General features: G+C 32.8%; 1 protein-coding gene across 2 annotated transcripts in view; it reads right to left on the reverse strand.

The window, feature by feature from the left end:
• LOC126769154 (uncharacterized) overlaps positions 1 to 20,567 on the reverse strand; it is a 62,885-nt gene that overhangs the window by 33,335 nt on the left and 8,983 nt on the right. For both annotated transcript variants that reach the window (XM_050487774.1, XM_050487772.1), the window contains exon 2: positions 9,413 to 9,598. In XM_050487774.1, coding sequence (XP_050343731.1) covers positions 9,413 to 9,563 — 151 coding nt within the window. In that variant the 5' untranslated portion in view covers positions 9,564 to 9,598. The remainder of the gene's footprint in view (positions 1 to 9,412; positions 9,599 to 20,567) is intronic.

A 20,567-nucleotide genomic window follows, 5' to 3' on the forward strand; every position in this document is an offset into this window, starting at 1 on the left:
CGCCGCACCTTGTTCAGAACTCCGAGTTTCCGTGAAGCTGTTTTTATAACAGCCTCGATGTAATCCCTTGGACTAAGGTCGCAGCGAACGTCAATCCCCAGCATGGCGATTTTGCTTTGCATCACCAGCGGAGTACCACAGAGGGAGGGAAGAGGGGAAAATGTTGACTTTTTCGCCGTGAGAGCGCATACCTGTGTTTTCTTGGCATTAAACTCAACAAGATTATCAGAGCCCCATTTGGCGATGAGCTCTAACGTCCTATCGAGTTCAATGACAAGATTCTTCCGCCTCTCCTCAATTTCCGCTCGCCCAGCCACTGCACGTCCGTGGTATCCACCATGCACTGTACTATCGTCTGCATAGCAATGTATGTTCCCAAGAGAGAGCATATCATTGATATGCAAAAGAAAGAGTGTGGGAGATAGCACAGATCCCTGGGGGACCCCAGCATTCACTACATAGAATTGTGAAGCGCAACCATCAACTAAAACACGAAGGCTACGCTTGTGTAGGAAGCTGGCAATCCAGGTGCATAGCTGAGCAGGCAGACCATATGCCGGCAGCTTGGAGAGAAGACTTCTGTGCCAGACCCTGTCGAAAGCCTTGGTGATATCGAGGCTGACAGCCAACGATTCTCCATGCTTGTCGATAGCTTCACCCCAGAGGTGCGTTACGTACGCTAGAAGATCACCTGTGGACCGTTTTGGTCGAAACCCGTATTGACGATCATTAATTAAAGAGTGATCTTCTAGGTAATGGATCAGTTGGTTGTTTAAAATCCGTTAGGAATGTAGTATTCCATTCCCAGCATGATCTCGCCAGCAACAGCAGCGGCACTAGCTGACGGGTCATTCCCACTGAAGCAACGTTCCTTCCAAGGGACCGACGCATAGTAATCGCGCATACCGTCCCAATCCGCCGACTTATAGTGCCAAACGCGACGTTTGCATACCGCTAGTGGCGGCAGCTTGGCCTGTGGCACTCTGGTAGAAATAAGGCTGTGATCCGAAGAGCCAAGAGGAACCTGAACCACAACCTGATATTCCACCGGGTGAGAAGTCAGCAGAAGGTCCAGTAGAGAAGGTGCTTGCCCATCAATGTCTGGGATCCTGGTGGGCTGATCAACCGCTTGGGTCAAGTCATGTGTGAGAGCAAAAGCATGAGCAGTCCTTCCAGCATGGTCAGTTTTGAGGGATTTCAACCAGGATTCGTGGTGAGCATTAAAATCCCCCAAAAACACCAATTCCGCGTTAGGAAATTGCTCTTGCGCAGCATCTGCCACCCGACTTAGATGGTCAAATAATCGGCTTGTCTCCAAGTCACTATTGTGGGATCTGTAGAGGCACACGTAGACTCGGCTCTGACGAACTAGGTCTACACGTACCACCAACATGGAGAAGGAGGGGTCCTCCAAGCAGCGCAGTCGGTGACAGCAAACATCCGTCCTGACGAACAATTATACTCCGGCTTTCGCTTTGAAGGATTCTTCAAGCGTGTAGCCGGGATAATTAAGGTAGCTGGTATCGGCAGGACGGAGTATTTGTGTCTCCGTGAGAAACAACATTGCTGGCCGTGCTGTCTCGAGATGGTGGTGGACAGCGTTGAGGTTAGCGTTAGGATGGTTATATTACTATATACAAACAGTTTACGTTTAATATATATTATAAATAGATTCATTTAAAAATAGTATATTTGATTTCTCGTAATAATGGAGAGAAGGTAAAAAATCTTTTATAATTATTTACTTATTCATCGAAATTAGGTACATTATTTAATTTTTTATGTAAAAAAAATATTACAGCTGTGGTACGCCTGTCACACGCGCACACGCTCACACTTATACATACATATCTTCACTAAATGTATTGCTTCTCTTAATATATAGTAAAAGTATTATGGCATTATTTATAAACGATACTTACCGGCTGTTTAGTTTAACACTGATTTCGCTCTTTCTGTCGTTATTGATTTGACATTCGAAAGAAAGAAGAAGCCACAGCATTGCTTAACGAATCACCCGCTAAACAACTTTTATAAGTAATGTCGTATATTTTTAATATTCTTAATTAAGAATTCAGGTTGTTAGTCAAGTTTAAGATTTAACTAAAAAAAACAAAGTAAGAGATTTTCGTCAAAGTTTGCAACATTAAGATAAGTATTTTAGGTAAACTTTAAAGTTTCCACTTCAGAAGACTCCAGAGTCGCTTGGTATCGAATATAATAATATTATCAAATATCAAAGTCGCAAAACATTTAGTGAAGATATAAAGGTCAGATTTTGTTCTAATTTTGTTTTTTAATTTTTTATTGAAAATATATAGTCTGGAAAATGGGCCAACTGACAATATTAGACACCACCGCCATAAACTTTGGCATGGTAAGAAATATTAACATCCCTTAATTTGCCAATGTACCGCTAATCTTGGGAATTAAGATTTTATATCCCTTGTGCATGTTGTTGTACTCACTCAATTTTCAAGCGAATATTTTAAGTTTTGGAAGAGTTTTGAAGAATTTTTAAATATATATTCATACATTTATTTAAGACGATATTGAAGATAGAAAAGCGTAACAAAATGACGGCCTGAATTTTTTTAAATAGTTCATTTTGCATTCACAGAATTCCAGTAAAAGGGTACAGTGAACGAATGAATGAGCAATTATCATTTATTACATTCTTCTTCTTGTTCTTATAAGAATGAAATGTCATTTAACTGAATGAAGTGATTGTACATAAATACCAGAAATGGAGATATAAACTCGAAACGGAAATAATCTAAAATAAAACGGTGCTAAATTATTAAATTTTCTTCGCAACAATGTTTTAATTTTAAGTTAGTATGCAAAAGAATATCTTTTATATTTTATACTAGCGATAATCGCCAGTGCGGAATTAGGTTTGTGACAAAAATCCTTCAAATCTGCTATATTAACGTACATAATGCATATTTGAATGATTTACTACCGCTGCAACTTATAATCCAAAACATTTTATTGTTAATTCGCAAATAGCCATATCAATTTAAAAAAATGCAACTATTTAGATTATATACAGACGCTTTAATTTTATTTATGTGTATAGAACACTTCTTTTATTAGTCTTCAATATAATGTAATACTCGATTGGAGTGTACTTATACTTTGAGAGGCTTCTTATTCTGAAGAGCATTCGTTTGAGCTACAAACCCTATAGTTCTATGAAACAATAGCCCACCTATACATTGTTTTGTTATAAAGAATAGCTCTGTAACAGCCATTTGAACACAGGTCAGCCTTCACTAAGTGTTAATCTTTATATTTATACATGTTATAATACTTGAATACAGCCTATCTGTTAGTACATAGTATATAGAATTGTAATGAGCACATAACTGGTTTGGTGAAAAATTTAGTAAAAAAAAAGTAGGTTTGATAATAACTATATTTTAATGAAATTCAGCGCAGTGAGACACGAATTGTAGGATCCTGCATCGATAAAATCCAAATTGAAATCAAACTATGCCTTATTCAACGCTAGGTTTCTGAATCGTCATTGGTCAAGAATTAGAGTTCACAAAGCGGTCGAAATACGACCATAATCATTGTTGAAAATTTGACAAAAACCTATATGAATTTGTGTATTTTGAACATTATTCTCTATAATCTCAAAAAAGTTTTAACGAAGTTTTCAGATAGCACTATGTCAATCGTTAAAGTTTCGTCATTGCCTATTTATAATTAGAAAATAGTGCCTCGTTGGTTCAGTTGCTACACGTTCAGCCCGTAGTTCCTTAAGTCCTTTGATCAAACCCTAGCTCGGACTAATGTGAAGTCATTCTTTTTTCGAAGATTCTCAGTAGCGGCCGGAGTCTGAAACTTGGAGGCTTATATATACTTAAATTTATATATTGTGTAATAAAAATAAATAAAGCAACTTAGCTTTTTTATCATCACTTTATCTTGTATTTCATATTATATTCTGTGTGTTAACGTGCCTGTCTTTACTATAATGAATAAATTGATGAATACTTCCTATTGACGTAAATATTTAATTGATAAAGCTAATGTTAGAAAGAAAAGACTATATAATTTCACATTACGATGCACGTTGGCCGATCAATAACATGTTATAAAGTGTTAAATCAATAAAAAAAACAATATTGAATATTTATAACAGTTACGTTCACGTATTGGAAAATAATTTCCGTGTTTGTTTAAAAAAAAGTAAAATCATCAATTGAAAACGTTTAAAAATCTAATGTTTTTCGAAATGTGTTATAATCTAAATTGAAGGTTGAATTGAAAGCTTTGATTTGAAAAAAAAACCTCTTTTCCAATATATCCATCACGTGAAAATAAAAAACATAAAGAGACAGGAAGTGGGGTGTACAAAGGACAAAGGAGCTGCCTTCTGAAAAGGTTTTTTTTTATTTGTTTTTGAAAGGCAGTCGAGCATATAGACTACCTGATAGGAAATGGTCACTTTCGTTCATACACTTTGGCACTTCGAAATGTATAAATAAATTCCTGGTAAGGAGTGTTAATGTACCAACCATAGGAATTAAGAATTAGGGTATTATTTCCCTTGTCTTTCAAATTAATCTGGCTCACTCTCCCTGAAAACCAGAACATAGTTCAATAATATATAGAAAGGATAAAAGGGTAGCATCATCAGGGGTCTGGTGGTGGTCCTAACATCAAATTATTTCGAAACATGCCAGGTGAATTCTATAAACATTTCAAGCGCTTGAATAGTACAGAGATGTGTGCCAGAATTTTAGTCTCTGGCCTTTCGCTAAGATCTGTGTGCTGTACACTAGGCTTGTTATACCCATTCGTTTTAAGATAGCTTTGTTATGACAATGCCGTACAAAAAGCTTGAATATCATTGCATGCAATTGGTATTGGTGGTTTTCATAAGACGTTATTGAAGGTCTGCTTGTATGCCAGATGGCAGGCAGCCAAATTCTCATATTGATTGCACAACTACCAAACTGCCCGTAGTTTTATCAAATGCATGCAAATAAAATAATTGTTAGGAGCGTGGATTTAGTTGAACAAATTGTTCTATGTTTCGAAGTGATTGAAATTTTTATTTCAAATAAAACTCTGCTCATTTGATTTGAAAATGAAAACCATTACCTTTCACTTGTGTTTAGCTTTTCGCGTTTTTTATAAATTGTGTGATACTCTTCAATAACCAGGGTGGCCAAAATCGGGAAGACAAAACGGATACACTCTCATAAATCGACAACGACTATCTATTTCGACCAGCGAGAGCTCAGGAGCCGGACCAACGACGCAACGTGCTTTCTGGGTTACGGTGTAACTCTGATGACTTTATAATCCCAGGCTACTGAGATTTTTTTTTTATTTGAAGAATGTAGTTATTTTTATTGGCAGAACCAAACCCATAGATTGGGAGGACCACGATATTTGCAGACCTATGTTCCAGTCACTAGACCTTTGAATGGACGGCTGTAGTTATTCGGTAATATGCTTCTAATTATTTGGCAGTTTGAGTAGAGTACTTGATTACATACCTAACTTAAATATTTATTTATCGGTAAAGTAACAGTGTTAAGACATAAGATGAATTACGATATACAAAGAATTATTATAAACCCAAAAGCAGATTTCATTATTAAAATTACATTATTCTTCTTATTAAAAAAATTTACTTTATTCAATTATGCTCTTAGAAGCACTTTATATACATACATACATATATATATTACGTAAACATATTATAGTATTTAATTAAATGCAAAGCTACCACAGTTCGGAATGTAAATTCTACCGAGAAAAGCCTGCAAGTCAAAATATATACTCTTATTTTGATTTTATATTAGATGAATTATTTTAGAGTTAATAAGAAATAATAAAGTTAGTAAAGTTGAAAGACAGTGTGAAAGAGGTCACTATAATCGATAAGTTCGCTTTTGCACGCTTCAACTTAGTTAATTATTATTTATTTTTAGTATGATTTGCTTGTGATAGGTGCAATAAATAAATATTGTAATGTCATATGTTTACGTTCGTGTGTGCAAGTGAACTAAATATTTATATTTGTATTATTTCTTTTCTCCCTTCCGAGGAATAATCAATGTATATATTGATAGTTTTTCGTGTGTTTGTTTGTTTTACAGCAAAAATAAGCTAACTTTTCAACAACATAAGATATATTGTAACAAATCAATAAAAAAAACAATATTGAATATTTATAACAGTTACGTTCACGTATTGGAAAATAATTTCCGTGTTTGTTTAAAAAAAAGTAAAATCATCAATTGAAAACGTTTAAAAATCTAATGTTTTTCGAAATGTGTTATAATCTAAATTGAAGGTTGAATTGAAAACTTTGATTTGAAAAAAAAACCTCTTTTCCAATATATCCATCACGTGAAAATAAAAAACATAAAGAGACAGGAAGTGGGGTGTACAAAGGACAAAGGAGCTGCCTTCTGAAAAGGTTTTTTTTTATTTGTTTTTGAAAGGCAGTCGAGCATATAGACTACCTGATAGGAAATGGTCACTTTCGTTCATACACTTTGGCACTTCGAAATGTATAAATAAATTCCTGGTAAGGAGTGTTAATGTACCAACCATAGGAATTAAGAATTAGGGTATTATTTCCCTTGTCTTTCAAATTAATCTGGCTCACTCTCCCTGAAAACCAGAACATAGTTCAATAATATATAGAAAGGATAAAAGGGTAGCATCATCAGGGGTCTGGTGGTGGTCCTAACATCAAATTATTTCGAAACATGCCAGGTGAATTCTATAAACATTTCAAGCGCTTGAATAGTACAGAGATGTGTGCCAGAATTTTAGTCTCTGGCCTTTCGCTAAGATCTGTGTGCTGTACACTAGGCTTGTTATACCCATTCGTTTTAAGATAGCTTTGTTATGACAATGCCGTACAAAAAGCTTGAATATCATTGCATGCAATTGGTATTGGTGGTTTTCATAAGACGTTATTGAAGGTCTGCTTGTATGCCAGATGGCAGGCAGCCAAATTCTCATATTGATTGCACAACTACCAAACTGCCCGTAGTTTTATCAAATGCATGCAAATAAAATAATTGTTAGGAGCGTGGATTTAGTTGAACAAATTGTTCTATGTTTCGAAGTGATTGAAATTTTTATTTCAAATAAAACTCTGCTCATTTGATTTGAAAATGAAAACCATTACCTTTCACTTGTGTTTAGCTTTTCGCGTTTTTTATAAATTGTGTGATACTCTTCAATAACCAGGGTGGCCAAAATCGGGAAGACAAAACGGATACACTCTCATAAATCGACAACGACTATCTATTTCGACCAGCGAGAGCTCAGGAGCCGGACCAACGACGCAACGTGCTTTCTGGGTTACGGTGTAACTCTGATGACTTTATAATCCCAGGCTACTGAGATTTTTTTTTTATTTGAAGAATGTAGTTATTTTTATTGGCAGAACCAAACCCATAGATTGGGAGGACCACGATATTTGCAGACCTATGTTCCAGTCACTAGACCTTTGAATGGACGGCTGTAGTTATTCGGTAATATGCTTCTAATTATTTGGCAGTTTGAGTAGAGTACTTGATTACATACCTAACTTAAATATTTATTTATCGGTAAAGTAACAGTGTTAAGACATAAGATGAATTACGATATACAAAGAATTATGATAAACCCAAAAGCAGATTTCATTATTAAAATTACATTATTCTTCTTATTAAAAAAATTTACTTTATTCAATTATGCTCTTAGAAGCACTTTATATACATACATACATATATATATTACGTAAACATATTATAGTATTTAATTAAATGCAAAGCTACCACAGTTCGGAATGTAAATTCTACCGAGAAAAGCCTGCAAGTCAAAATATATACTCTTATTTTGATTTTATATTAGATGAATTATTTTAGAGTTAATAAGAAATAATAAAGTTAGTAAAGTTGAAAGACAGTGTGAAAGAGGTCACTATAATCGATAAGTTCGCTTTTGCACGCTTCAACTTAGTTAATTATTATTTATTTTTAGTATGATTTGCTTGTGATATGTGCAATAAATAAATATTGTAATGTCATATGTTTACGTTCGTGTGTGCAAGTGAACTAAATATTTATATTTGTATTATTTCTTTTCTCCCTTCCGAGGAATAATCAATGTATATATTGATAGTTTTTCGTGTGTTTGTTTGTTTTACAGCAAAAATAAGCTAACTTTTCAACAACATAAGATATATTGTAACAAACCTATTTAATCTACCAACAATTAGTGATTATGAAGATTTATAAATATTTCATATTAATAGTATATTAAATTTACATTGTTTTGTTTTCTCATAATTCATTGGTTTTGTTATAAATTTTAAATAAGTATGTCATATTTTTCTGTTAAGTGTTAATAAGACGGTTATGTCTTTTTAAAAAAGGGAGTAAAAAAAGAGTTTAAACTTTTGGGGATATAATAAATGGCCGCTGAGTTGGATATTTGTTTTTTTTTTTTATAATTTAATAACAGTATCGTCCACGCGCCAACCCTTTCTACTATAATAATATAAATATATACATTGTTAGTTTTAAGCTTTTGCTTCTATAAGCTATTTTATTAAACTTTACAGTTTTCACTATTAACGTAAGCCCGTTCCGATCTAGATCAAAGATTTAGTTCGAAAGTTTTTAACTCGCTACACTTAAAGAAGAAATTAAAACGGCGTATGTGAAATTTCAAATATAACAAACTGCTGTTAAAAGTTTTCCTAATTAAAATTTCGGTTTTATTTCTACGTGTAATGCAGTAATTTCAAGGCCCCTTTAACCAAGTAACGAGAGACTTTAAACGTACTCCACACTAGGGGACCGGGCCGCAACCTACTTTTTCCACTTACTTTAAGTTGGATTTATTCGAAGTAAACTATCGGATTAAATGTCTTGCATTTTAAAAGACATTGACGATAAAACGTTATTTGTTTAAAAAAAATATTATAGGAATTCTTATTCAAATTAAGTTTTATTTTTTTAAATGCGTCTGATTTTTAACACTAAATTCGTAAGTATACTGCCTAAATAACAGTATATGCCTTATTTTCTTCGGTGCCCTTTTTCCTATGGCTTATTTTCTTCTTATCTATTTAAATATATTGTTCAAACGATTCAAATATTAATTAAATAAAAGCTATATTTGATGACGCTTGTTAGAATAGTTAATACGTGAAAGGGTAAAAAATAAACAAACAAACTCACATTCGCATTTATAATATTAGTTTATATACATTTATATACACTTATAAAGTGAATTGTTTACTTCACTTTATAAGTTCACAAGATTTATTAATACGTAAAGATATTCTATCAACGTTCTTAAGAGACAATTTGGTTGAACAATGTTTTGCGTGTTTGTTTTGTGTGTTCAATAGTATAAATAGAGTTTGACTTACCAGATATATTGATTTTGTTCTCATCATAGTAGTCGAGTGTGTGGTCCTCGTCCTCCTCTAGCGCGACGGGCTCGTGCGCGTCGCGGCGGTGGGTCGCGTTGGGCGCGGCGCTCACCACCAACGCGCACACCACCAGCGCGACCACCTCCATGCCGACATCACCGCGCCGCCACGGCTAGGGATGCGCTGCAAGTATAACTAATATATATATATATATATATATATATATATATATATATATATATATATATAAATAATATATAGTACTTAACAACAACATATGTTATATATCTTATGTGACTATACTAATACAATCATATATTATGTTATCTATAGGAGTCCATAATATGTGACCTTGTCAATTTATTAAATTATTTTTAAGGAATTTGGTGTTGGTAAAAGTGAAGTGTGAGAGAAGGTTTGGATGTTACTTCTAAAATGGCGGATACACATGTGGAACTTTTGATTTTCTTTGTCACGGTATTTTCCTTCACCGTCGTGCACGAGATTTCCGAAAGCTATTCGAATTTTAATGTTTTTAGATAATAGTATTTTATCGTTTTCTTCCAATTATATACTAAATTTTATAATATCACACTTTATTTGTTAGTAATATTTTAATTTGAAACTCATTTAAAATTAATTTATATTCCTATACCATAAATAATTATAATTTCAATTTAAGCTATGAATATGTATATTTTTTAGGTAATTAATATTAATATTTAAGATGACACTTGGTCTATACAATAACTCTATGATTAAACACTCTTTTGTATTTATCAGTGTACTCCTTGTTGGTGTTGATATTTAAATAAATAAATAATAATGATCTCGTTTCAGTAATGTAAACATTTCATTTCTATTTAACGATCGTAAAATTTTATTTAATGAAGAATAAAATGCTTTGATCTTGTTCCCAGCTCGCTAATTAAAAAAGTTAGCCCTGATTTTTTAATTTAGTCCCACGTGTTGGTTTTTGTGAAGAACGAAAATGAAAACGGGATAATGATACTTGATTTTTTTAAGAATATTATTTATATATTAATTTCATATTTACGTTACTTATTAATTGAGAATGCATTTTTAGGCGTAACATTAGTATTTATTACTTATACCTATAAATTAATTGTCATGTGCTTAGTAAAGATTCTATACAATATATATGTATGTATACTCGAAAATGTAAAGAATATCATATATATGGTTTATAATCATTTTAAGATTATCAGTAGTATTCTGTAAAAACTATTATCACATCACAATTGTGAAAGGTTGAAAACTTATTGTGATACGCTATGATGATGTGCGGTATTCTTTGAATATTATAATCATTAAAGACTTTGTCGCATGTTACTTTCTGATAACCTTCACCTTTCTGATGTTTCACGATCGTTTTCTGCAGTAAACTTCGAGTATTTTTTTTTTAAATAACTCTTTTTTTCAAACTGTTACAGGTAGCTTTGTTAAGGACAAATATATTTTTTCGCATATTTTAATACAACAGGGTTAGAAAATATGTATTATATAAGGCGTTAATATATAATTAATTTCCATACTGGAAAGAATAAAAAGTAAAATTTTTACATGTAACGGTTTGTTATGTCTCAATTTTAGAGGATGATCGTATCCTTTATTGATAAAAACGATGATATTAAATACTTGGTGATAGCGTTTTGTACAAGCCCATCTGGGTATGTACCACCCATTCATCAAATATTCTACCACTAAACAGCAATACTTAGTATTGTTGTGTTTAGGTTTTAAGGCTGAGTAAGTCAGTGTAACAATAGACATAAAAGACAAAAACTTTGTGAACTAAGATGTAGTTCACAAAGTTGGTGGCACATTGGCGATGTAAGGAAGGAAGGATTGTTATTGGTTATTTCTCACAGCGGCATTGTCTGTGGGCGATGGTGCCTACCTATCAACAAGTAGTCAATTTAGCCTACCTATTTTATATATAAAAAAGAAATAAATAACTTCATGAAATTCACAGGTCCACCCGCAACTTTAGTTTGCCATGCGGGTCCATTATGTCCAATAAACAACCGCACTGTATACAGAGTGAAGGGACGAATCACAAGTTTTATTTCATTAAGGTTCCAACAACACATTTGTATCCATTTTCACTTTTACATTGAGTGGCTTTGTCTTAAATTTATCTGTTACATCTTAAGCGGTCCTTTGCGGGTTTCAGGATATTCATTTGGCAAACACATGTAGGTAACGATGACAGACCAAAAAATCAAGCCATAAATATTTATAGTCGTATATACGACTGCTAGACAAAGGCGTCCTATATTGTAGTAGGTGAAGTAAGAGTCTTTGAAGAGTAGAGGGACATTTAGTTCTACTACTCTTCAAAGCTTTTCTCTTCTCTTGAAGAGTTTGGAGCATATTCTACCAGGCTGATCCAATGCGGGTTGCTGGATATACGTCTCAAAGAATGTCGTCTGACACTAGCAGGTTTCCTCGTGATAATTTCCTTCATCACCGAAATGAAATAATTATAAACACGAATTATGAACAAGAAAACTCACTAGACCTTGAATGAACCGCAGTCTTCGGTTAAGTTTCACGTATCATCCACTAAAGTAGCTTACTCGGCCCTTGTACTGACTTAAGACTTTTTCTACGATACGCCGTTGCGATATTATACATACATATGTGTTAAAATTTCTAAATATTTATATCAACAACTGTTACTCATTATTAATGGCTAATGAGAACTATGAAAGATGATTACTATTACGTGATTAATTTAAAAACATCATAATGCCATTCATAAATATTATACACTTTGTAATATTTCATTTTCTAAGGTAATAATCATGTTTTGAAATGCTTTTAATTTCTTAGTTTATAGTCGAGTAGTTTTTTGTAAAGCTAATGTGTTGATGATGTATTCAACAAGTCGTGTTAAAGTGTTTCGTGCAAGTTTATTTGCATATAAAACAAGAGCAGTGAAGCGTTAAGTGTTTTTGTATTTTATTATTTTAATTAAAAAAACAACGAGATATTTATAAAACAGAAATGAAAGCACGAAAACGTTTAATTCTTAATAATATTTCATACTTTATTACTGTTATGTTTAAGACAATATTCACTCAACCTATTTTATAATCGTATTAGTTTTTAATATAATTACGTTTGTCACTTTTTAACGGATAAGTGAGGGATAAGAGAGAGAGAGAGAGAGAGAGAGAGAGAGAGAGGTGACACTTCTGTTTAAATACATGGTAGGAGAGTTGTTTCCTATGTGCTTGTGTATCTAATAACACTTATTCAGTTACCAATGACAGTTTAAGGAATACCGGTTTCGGTATGTTGATAGGAACATGGAATCTACCACAAAAAAAAAATATAATAAATAAATTATACATTAATTACCGCAGAAAATATCAAAGTACACAAGTGTGTTTCTGAAGTACATAGCCAACTTACTAGCTCAAGGCTGTTACGATGAATTTCTTGCCAAAAAACACACCTGGAATGATCCCAGGCTTGAAAACCCAAACTGAAAGTCTGTACTTAGCACAGTTATAATTTATTTTTTTACATTTAACATTCTCGGAAAATTCAAAATATGAATTGAATTGATAATATTTCTTCGGAAAATCAATTTAAATATTGTTATTTATGTTTGATAAATGTAAGTCGAAAGAAAAAAAGGCAAAGAAACGCTTTCGCTATTACTTTCGTTCAAAGGAACTAGACGAAAGAAACCTTTGTCTTGGAATAAAAATAATAAAAATTATTTACGGAGTAAAATCAATGAAGCTGACCTTTACAATAATTAATTAAGAAAAAAGGAATGAAGTTTTGTAATAAGAACTTGGGCTTACTTTGTGTAGCGGAACCATTAAACAGTGATGTTTTACTTGTTGTAGTAGTATTACATGTGTGTATCGTTGTACTTCTGACCGATTGTTGGGCCGATTGGCGGGGTTGGTAGATACTTGTCTCTCACACCGAAGGTTGTGGGTTCGATTCCCACCCAGGACAGACATTTGTGTGCATGAACATGCCTGTTTGTCCTAAGTCTGGGTTTAATTATCTATTTAAGTATGAATTTACAAAAGAAAAGTAGTATATGTAGTATATTAGTTGTCTGGTTACCATAGTACAAGCTCTGCTTGGTTTGGGATTAGATGGTCGTGTGTGAATAATATACCAGGATATTATTATTATTTCAGCCACGGTGGCCAATCTCAGGAGAGATTAGACAACTGCGCAGGACTAATTATAGTGCAAAAGTGCGTGCGCGAATACAGTTTCACTTTTTAATCTTTCATTTCGATAGGATGGAAATCGGACACGATCGGAAAGATTTCAGGCGCAGGATCAACGGCTTTACGTTTTTTCCGAGGGACGGGAGTGCATACTCTTCCAATTTTCAGACTCCGCTTTGCTGCTGAGTTTCTTCTACGAAAAAATCAATAACTTTTTATAGGCCTGACCTGGGCTTTAAACCAAGGACCCTGGGAGTCTGCGGCCTCATAGAAATGAGACCACTAGACCAACGTGACCAGCGTTTTATGTAAGGTTAGTTGACCAGTGCATATGACCAAAGTCAAAGGTTTTAAAATGCTGTCGTAATATACTTACAATGAAAATGTATACAGGTACATCACTAGTTCAAGAAAACCTTTTGTTCGTTTACATTTGCCTGCCTGATATCATTAATAAAAATCCAGTTGTAATCTTACCCCTTCTCGTGATTCGCCTCGCAATTCGATGAACTGTTCGGCGAAAAATTCAAGGACTTTATGCTGCCACGAGAAAGCGTTTACACATTCGCACTAGTCGCCACTCAATTTCCTTCTCTCGTGTCCAAAAGCCTAATCCCGACGCGAGCGTCACGATCGATGAGCTAAAACACGAGGTGATGACGAACTCTCGTGCGTGCTCAAATGTGTGCTCAAAATTCGTCTCGTCACTCGCACAAATGTGTAAATGCGGTATGACGGTAGCTTAAACATTTTTTTAAAATTATTTCAAACAGAAAGGTAGTTGGAAAAACTGTCACAACCACATGGACGGTCTAAAAGTTCTAATCATTCTTTTTATCGTAAACCATAATGATTATGATATTATATCCGATATAATTACACTGGTTATTTCAATATCCATCCGGAACACAACAAGACAAATTATAATTTATATTATTACTGTTTGGAGATTGGTATGGATTAGTAGAGAATAATTGGAGAGTGGAGATACCTATCTTGAAGCTTGCATAAAACATTAGCGCCACGTTACGAATTTACGAAAAAAATGGTCATTTGCTTATTATCCATTATGTTTTAACATATATGTACTTATATGCATGTTCATTAAGCCAGATAAATATTGTTTTAAGAACGAAATGAATTCCCGTAATTGGTAAGTTATTGCCAGTTCACTTTTATTTTTATCATTACGAAAATTATTTTATGAAAAAGTTGGCGAATTATGGAGACTTCAATCGGTCTCATTTCGTGTGGCAGTTAAGCCGGGTAAATCTTGATGGTCTCGTGTGCTTTCGATACCTATATTTTATATCTTATCACTGTATTCTACATTATTATGTATTGTTGTATTTCTTTCTTGCCGAGAAAGCCCAGTGGTAAGAACGCGTGAATCTTAACCGATGATCGTGGGTTCAAACCCGGGCAAGCACCACTGAATTTTCATGTGCTTAATTTGTGATTATAATTCATCTCGTGCTTTACGGTGAAGGAAAACATCGTGAGGAAACCTGCATGTGTCTAATTTCACTGAAGTTCTGCCACATGTGAATTCTACCAACCCGCATTGGAGCAGCGTGGTGGAATAAGCTCCAAACCTTCTCCTCAAAAAGAGGAGAGGAGGCCTTTAGCCCAGCAGTGGGACATTCACAGGCTGTTACGGTTACGGTTACGGTATTTCTTTATACTTTCTATTAAAATTTGTTTAAATTGTTTGCACTAAAATCGCGTGTGAGTAGCAAGTTAGCACATATTATGTTTCTTATGTTATGAGTTTTTTTAAGTTACTTTTGAACGTTTTAAATTATAAATCACTCACGCCATATTCGTGTACGACTGATTTAATTATATAAATGTTATATATTATTTTAATGTTGTAAGGCAATTTGTCACTTACTATTACCAAAAATAACTCAACTAAATTATTTTTAGAGGGTATTTTTGTTGACATATAAGGGTATTTTGTGTTCGAATTGTTCTTTAAGTTTTTCTACTATCGTTTGACATCTGCGGTCTTTTTCTTGTGAATCAGGTACACGTTGGTACAGAATCTTTTTTTTTTTTTTTATAGAATAGGAAGGCGCACGAGCAAATGGGCCACCTGATGGTAAGTGGTCACTAAACGCCCTTAGACAATGGCATTGTAAGAAATGTCAACCATCGCTTACATAGCCAATACGCCACCAACCTTGGGAACTAAGATGTTGTATCCCTTGTGCCTGTAATTACACTGGCTTAATCACCCTTCAAACCGGAACACATCAATAACAAGTACTGCTGTTTTGCGGTAGAATATCTGAAGAGTGGGTGGTACCTACCCAGACGAGCTTGCACAAAGCCATACCACCAGGTATTACCACCAATTATATGTATATAAATATGTATATTATGATGCTATAATCAGTATTACTTTGTTATGGTAAGTCACTTATGTAAATGAGAAAGAAAAAAAGCAAGTATTGTGTCCTTGTGATCCTTGTGTCCTTATATTAACTAAGATCTTAGAAGATTTTTAACCTTCCACTATTAAGATAATATAGGTAGTATTAAAGGTTTGCGGGCTCTTATAAGACGTGCATTATCGAGATTATTTGTCGAGAGTGTAGTTGGTAGTCCTGAGATTAGTCTAAAGTTATTGAGTTTGTAGAAGCTCATGTACTAAGTAAATGTACCAAATTTATAAATATTGTATTTAGGTCATGGCTATTTAATTAAATTTTAAATTAATGATTTTACAGAACCATCACACAGATCAGTAGATTTTTTAATGGTTACTAAAATTGAAATTAATTCGTATCTCGTTGGTGTTTTAAATGGTAAATTTAAATTATATGATAAACTAGTGCTTTACTTTACTTTACTTTACCCGCGGCTTCACTTGAGTCATAATTAAGAATTGCTGAATATCAATTTCAATAGCTTTTTCTTCAAAATTACGGTTTTTCATATATACTTTCATCTTAGGGGTCAAATTTTCAAAGATCTGTCCTTAGTGTTACCCTACTGTGTAAAAAGACTTCGTATGAATTTTTTTATGATGCTAGTAGTTTGGGTTGCGCGTTAATAAGCCAATCGGTCAGTTATTCTTTTCAATTTATAGAATACTTTTGTTTTAAGCATTACAAGTAGAATATTTTTTGGTATTTGTTAAATTTTAACATGATATTTAAAAGAATCAATTTTTTGACAAGAGTTGTATCTGAATTAATTAATTATAGAATTTTTAGTGGTACATTGCTTGTAAATATGTTGTCTATGTATATAAATATTTGCATATAATCCTAGTAGGATCTATGACATTATGAATTTAACAATGTTCTGTACTTATTACTTGCGGTTGAAGTAAAATAAATGTATATTAAATTCACCACATATATTTGTTCGATCTAGGTAATTTCAATAAAACGCCTTTCAATATTTTTTCAAGGAATTCATTTGAGTTAGATCTGTTTACTCATACAACAATGGCACGCTCGAGCTTCGTGCAGGTTATTTCAATAGTTCTCTCAAGAAACATGCTTCGCTACATATAAAGATTTAATTTTTTACTTGTAAATATTTAAAATATATATTACTTATTGACTTTTCTTGGTGACCATTGAAGTTGAATATTGACTGATAGTTTAAAGGCTAAAAATACGAGAAGTAAGTCAATCTCTACGTCATTTTTGACTATACCTTGTAGATTGTAGTACACCAATGTTGTTGAAATTTTTGTTTTCCTGAATTTATTTATTGATATTAAATTTATTTTCTTATTTTAATTATAATAAAATAAATCAATAGTAAAGCCAGTGAGATTTTATATATTAATAGAACATAATTTAAATTATTTAAAACGAATTGCAAAAGCAGCTGAGATTTGGTTGATCTAAGAAATAGTGTGTCTTAAAAAATATATTAATTCTAATTTAATATCTGTCCTTTTTAATAATGTAGTAAGTTTGTATAATCTGTATTTTTTATTGAAATTGATTAACTCGAAGAAAATCGGTTCAAAACACAGTTCATGGATAATTAAGTCGCTAGCAAAACAAGTGCAACTCTTAAAACAGTAATTATATGTACTGAGTTTTTCAGCGGGGTCGCCGTAGTAATTTAATTATACAAACAGCAATTAAATATGGACTCTATTTCAAGAATTGTAAGGTCGTTTATTGAAATAGCAAGAGGCACTGCAGCGGGTCGAGTGTGACGCATTGCATCAGCCTTAATGCTAGGATTTTGAAAGCCGATTTACGTATGAATGAAAAAGTGCAACCGAACTCAAGACCTTTGCCGCTTACAAACACCTACACCTATATATTATTTCCAATTTAGTTTTCCATGAAGCATAAGGGTTGTTCCAAACGGATGATTCTATTGTACTAATATTTTATAATAAAATTCGCGTTAAGTCGTAATGAAGATAAAATGCACTATATTTGTTTTTAGTACTTACAATTTATAAGGAAAATTTTAGGCTTATTTTGTTAATTTTCAAGTCAAGTTGTAGAAGAAAGATAATATTAAGCATTTTTATTTACCATATCAAATTTTAAAGATACTTTTTTTTTGTTTATTTATACTGTATTAGGTACGGACGGGCAAATGGGTCACCTGTTGGTAAGTGGTCATAAGTGGTAATGTACGAAATATTAACCACTCTGTAGACCGTCAACAACCAACCTTGGGAACTAAATTGTGTCCCTTGTGGCTGTAGTTTCCCTTCAAACCGTAACACAACAATACTAAGTGTTTCTGTTTTTTTTTTTTTTAAAATAAGCATTATATTTAATAATGAATCCTTTGACAATTCCCTCCCGTGCATTTTTCGTCAAAAAAAAACTTGATATATAATGGAAGGTTCAGGTCCCAATGTAATAAAATAAGGTCCATCGGTTGCTTCGATGCTAGTTAAAAGAAATGCAGACGACCAATGCACAAGTGTGTACGCAGTACTGATTCACTCTCTATTCTCTCCCTCTCATAATCCGTTAGGTTGGCAATCTTTTTTTCTTTTATTAAATTTTTATCCGCGGATATATCGAAGGCACGTCCGTCATTCATTCTAGTACTTGATTGAGTTTTATAGCTTGTTTTTATTTCCAGACAGCATACATCACAATTGAAATGTAAGGATTACAATTGGCTTTCTGCGTTTTTGTTTCTATTATTGTTTGCCAGTTGTTATATATTTTGATATTAATGAGATTCTGAATTCCTAGGTGTGGATGGTATTCGGCGAGCAATGGGCTTTTTCTCTATTATGAATTACCTTTATGAGGATATAGCCCAGCATCTCTGGTAGTCCCCGTCTTCATAAATATACCCGCCGCTTCGTCACTGTTATCGGCGTAATATACGAAGAACAGCAATCTGAGAGGAGAGAGTTCAGGCGCAGGACTAACGGCTTTACTTGCTTTTCAAAGCATGGAAGTGTTGACACTTACTTAAATAATAATATTATTAAATTATAACATGTATTCATAATATATTCATGGTACAAAAAGACGATCGCGCTTCATGAAGATATTAACGAAATTATTTACCAAAACGAGCCATTTTATGGGTATTTATTTTATGATTTAGCTTACTGTCAAAAATTAAAATCACAAATTCTAGATTTGTATTCACTGTAACGCAAGGCAACATTATATTCTTACCAATGGGCTGATATTGAGAATTTAATGACTGAATTTAATTCTTCATTGGCCCGACCCATTTAAATCCAGAGCCTTAAGCCCTACAGCCCTATTTATATGGAGCTAGATAAAATCTACGCACCTAACAAGGCAGTTGCCACTTTCACAGTAAAAATATTATTAGTGACAAAAACTAGTATTATTTTATAACGATAATGCTCCGAGTGAAACGTTATACAGTTCGCTAACACAAAGCGGAGCTGTAGGCTGATGTAAGTGAGACATCAATTGAAAACCGAACTGTTGGAAGTGAGCCAATATTTGAATTTCGTCACACAACAATACAACGTGTTTATTGTTCGAAATCTTTCATTGTGTAAACGTTTTAACACGTTTGATATTATACTTAACGAGTTTTTATACTTTAATAACGATTTTCGGCTTATTATAAGATTCTGTAATGCTGTGTTTTAATAAATTTATATTTGTGTGTCAGAAAAAACTTGACTCCAATTAAATTTTATAAAGATATCTATTATTATATAATTGAAAACCGAACTGTTGGAAGTGAGCCAATATTTGAATTTCGTCAAACAACAATACAACGTGTTTATTGTTCGAAATCTTTCATTGTGTAAACGTTTTAACACGTTTGATATTATACTTAACGAGTTTTTATACTTTAATAACGATTTTCGGCTTATTATAAGATTCTGTAATGCTGTGTTTTAATAAATTTATATTTGTGTGTCAGAAAAAACTTGACTCCAATTAAATTTTATAAAGATATCTATTATCCACAGTATAAAATATAAAAATCCTTAGTGTCATTATGAAGGAGAAAGTGCTTTATGTGTTATATCATAGATATCGGCACTGTAAGATTTGTTTATTTATTTATTATAATATCAACTCCAACAAGAAGTACACTAATAAATACAAATTAAGTCTTTAAACATGACGTTATACAAATCAAGTGTCTCCTAAATTATAGGTGTTGCAAAATATGTCAACATTTCGAGTTAACAAAAAGATAAAAATTTTAAAAATCAAAATATTTATAACAAATAGAAAAGACATTAACAATTAAATTATTATAAAACTATCACTTGATTGGTATAAAATGAATAAAATATAAATATCTGAGAACATTTAAAAATTTTGAATATTAATTATTGATTAAAAACAAACAAAAGTAAGAGGTACATTTATACATAAAAAAAAAGATGTTAAAAACAAAAATTTATACATTATTATTGAGAAAAAAAAAGTGTTTTTTTTTTACGAAACTGATTCAAA

Source organism: Nymphalis io, chromosome 6 (genome assembly GCF_905147045.1).
Source record: "Nymphalis io chromosome 6, ilAglIoxx1.1, whole genome shotgun sequence".
NCBI classification, from domain to species: domain Eukaryota; kingdom Metazoa; phylum Arthropoda; class Insecta; order Lepidoptera; family Nymphalidae; genus Nymphalis; species Nymphalis io.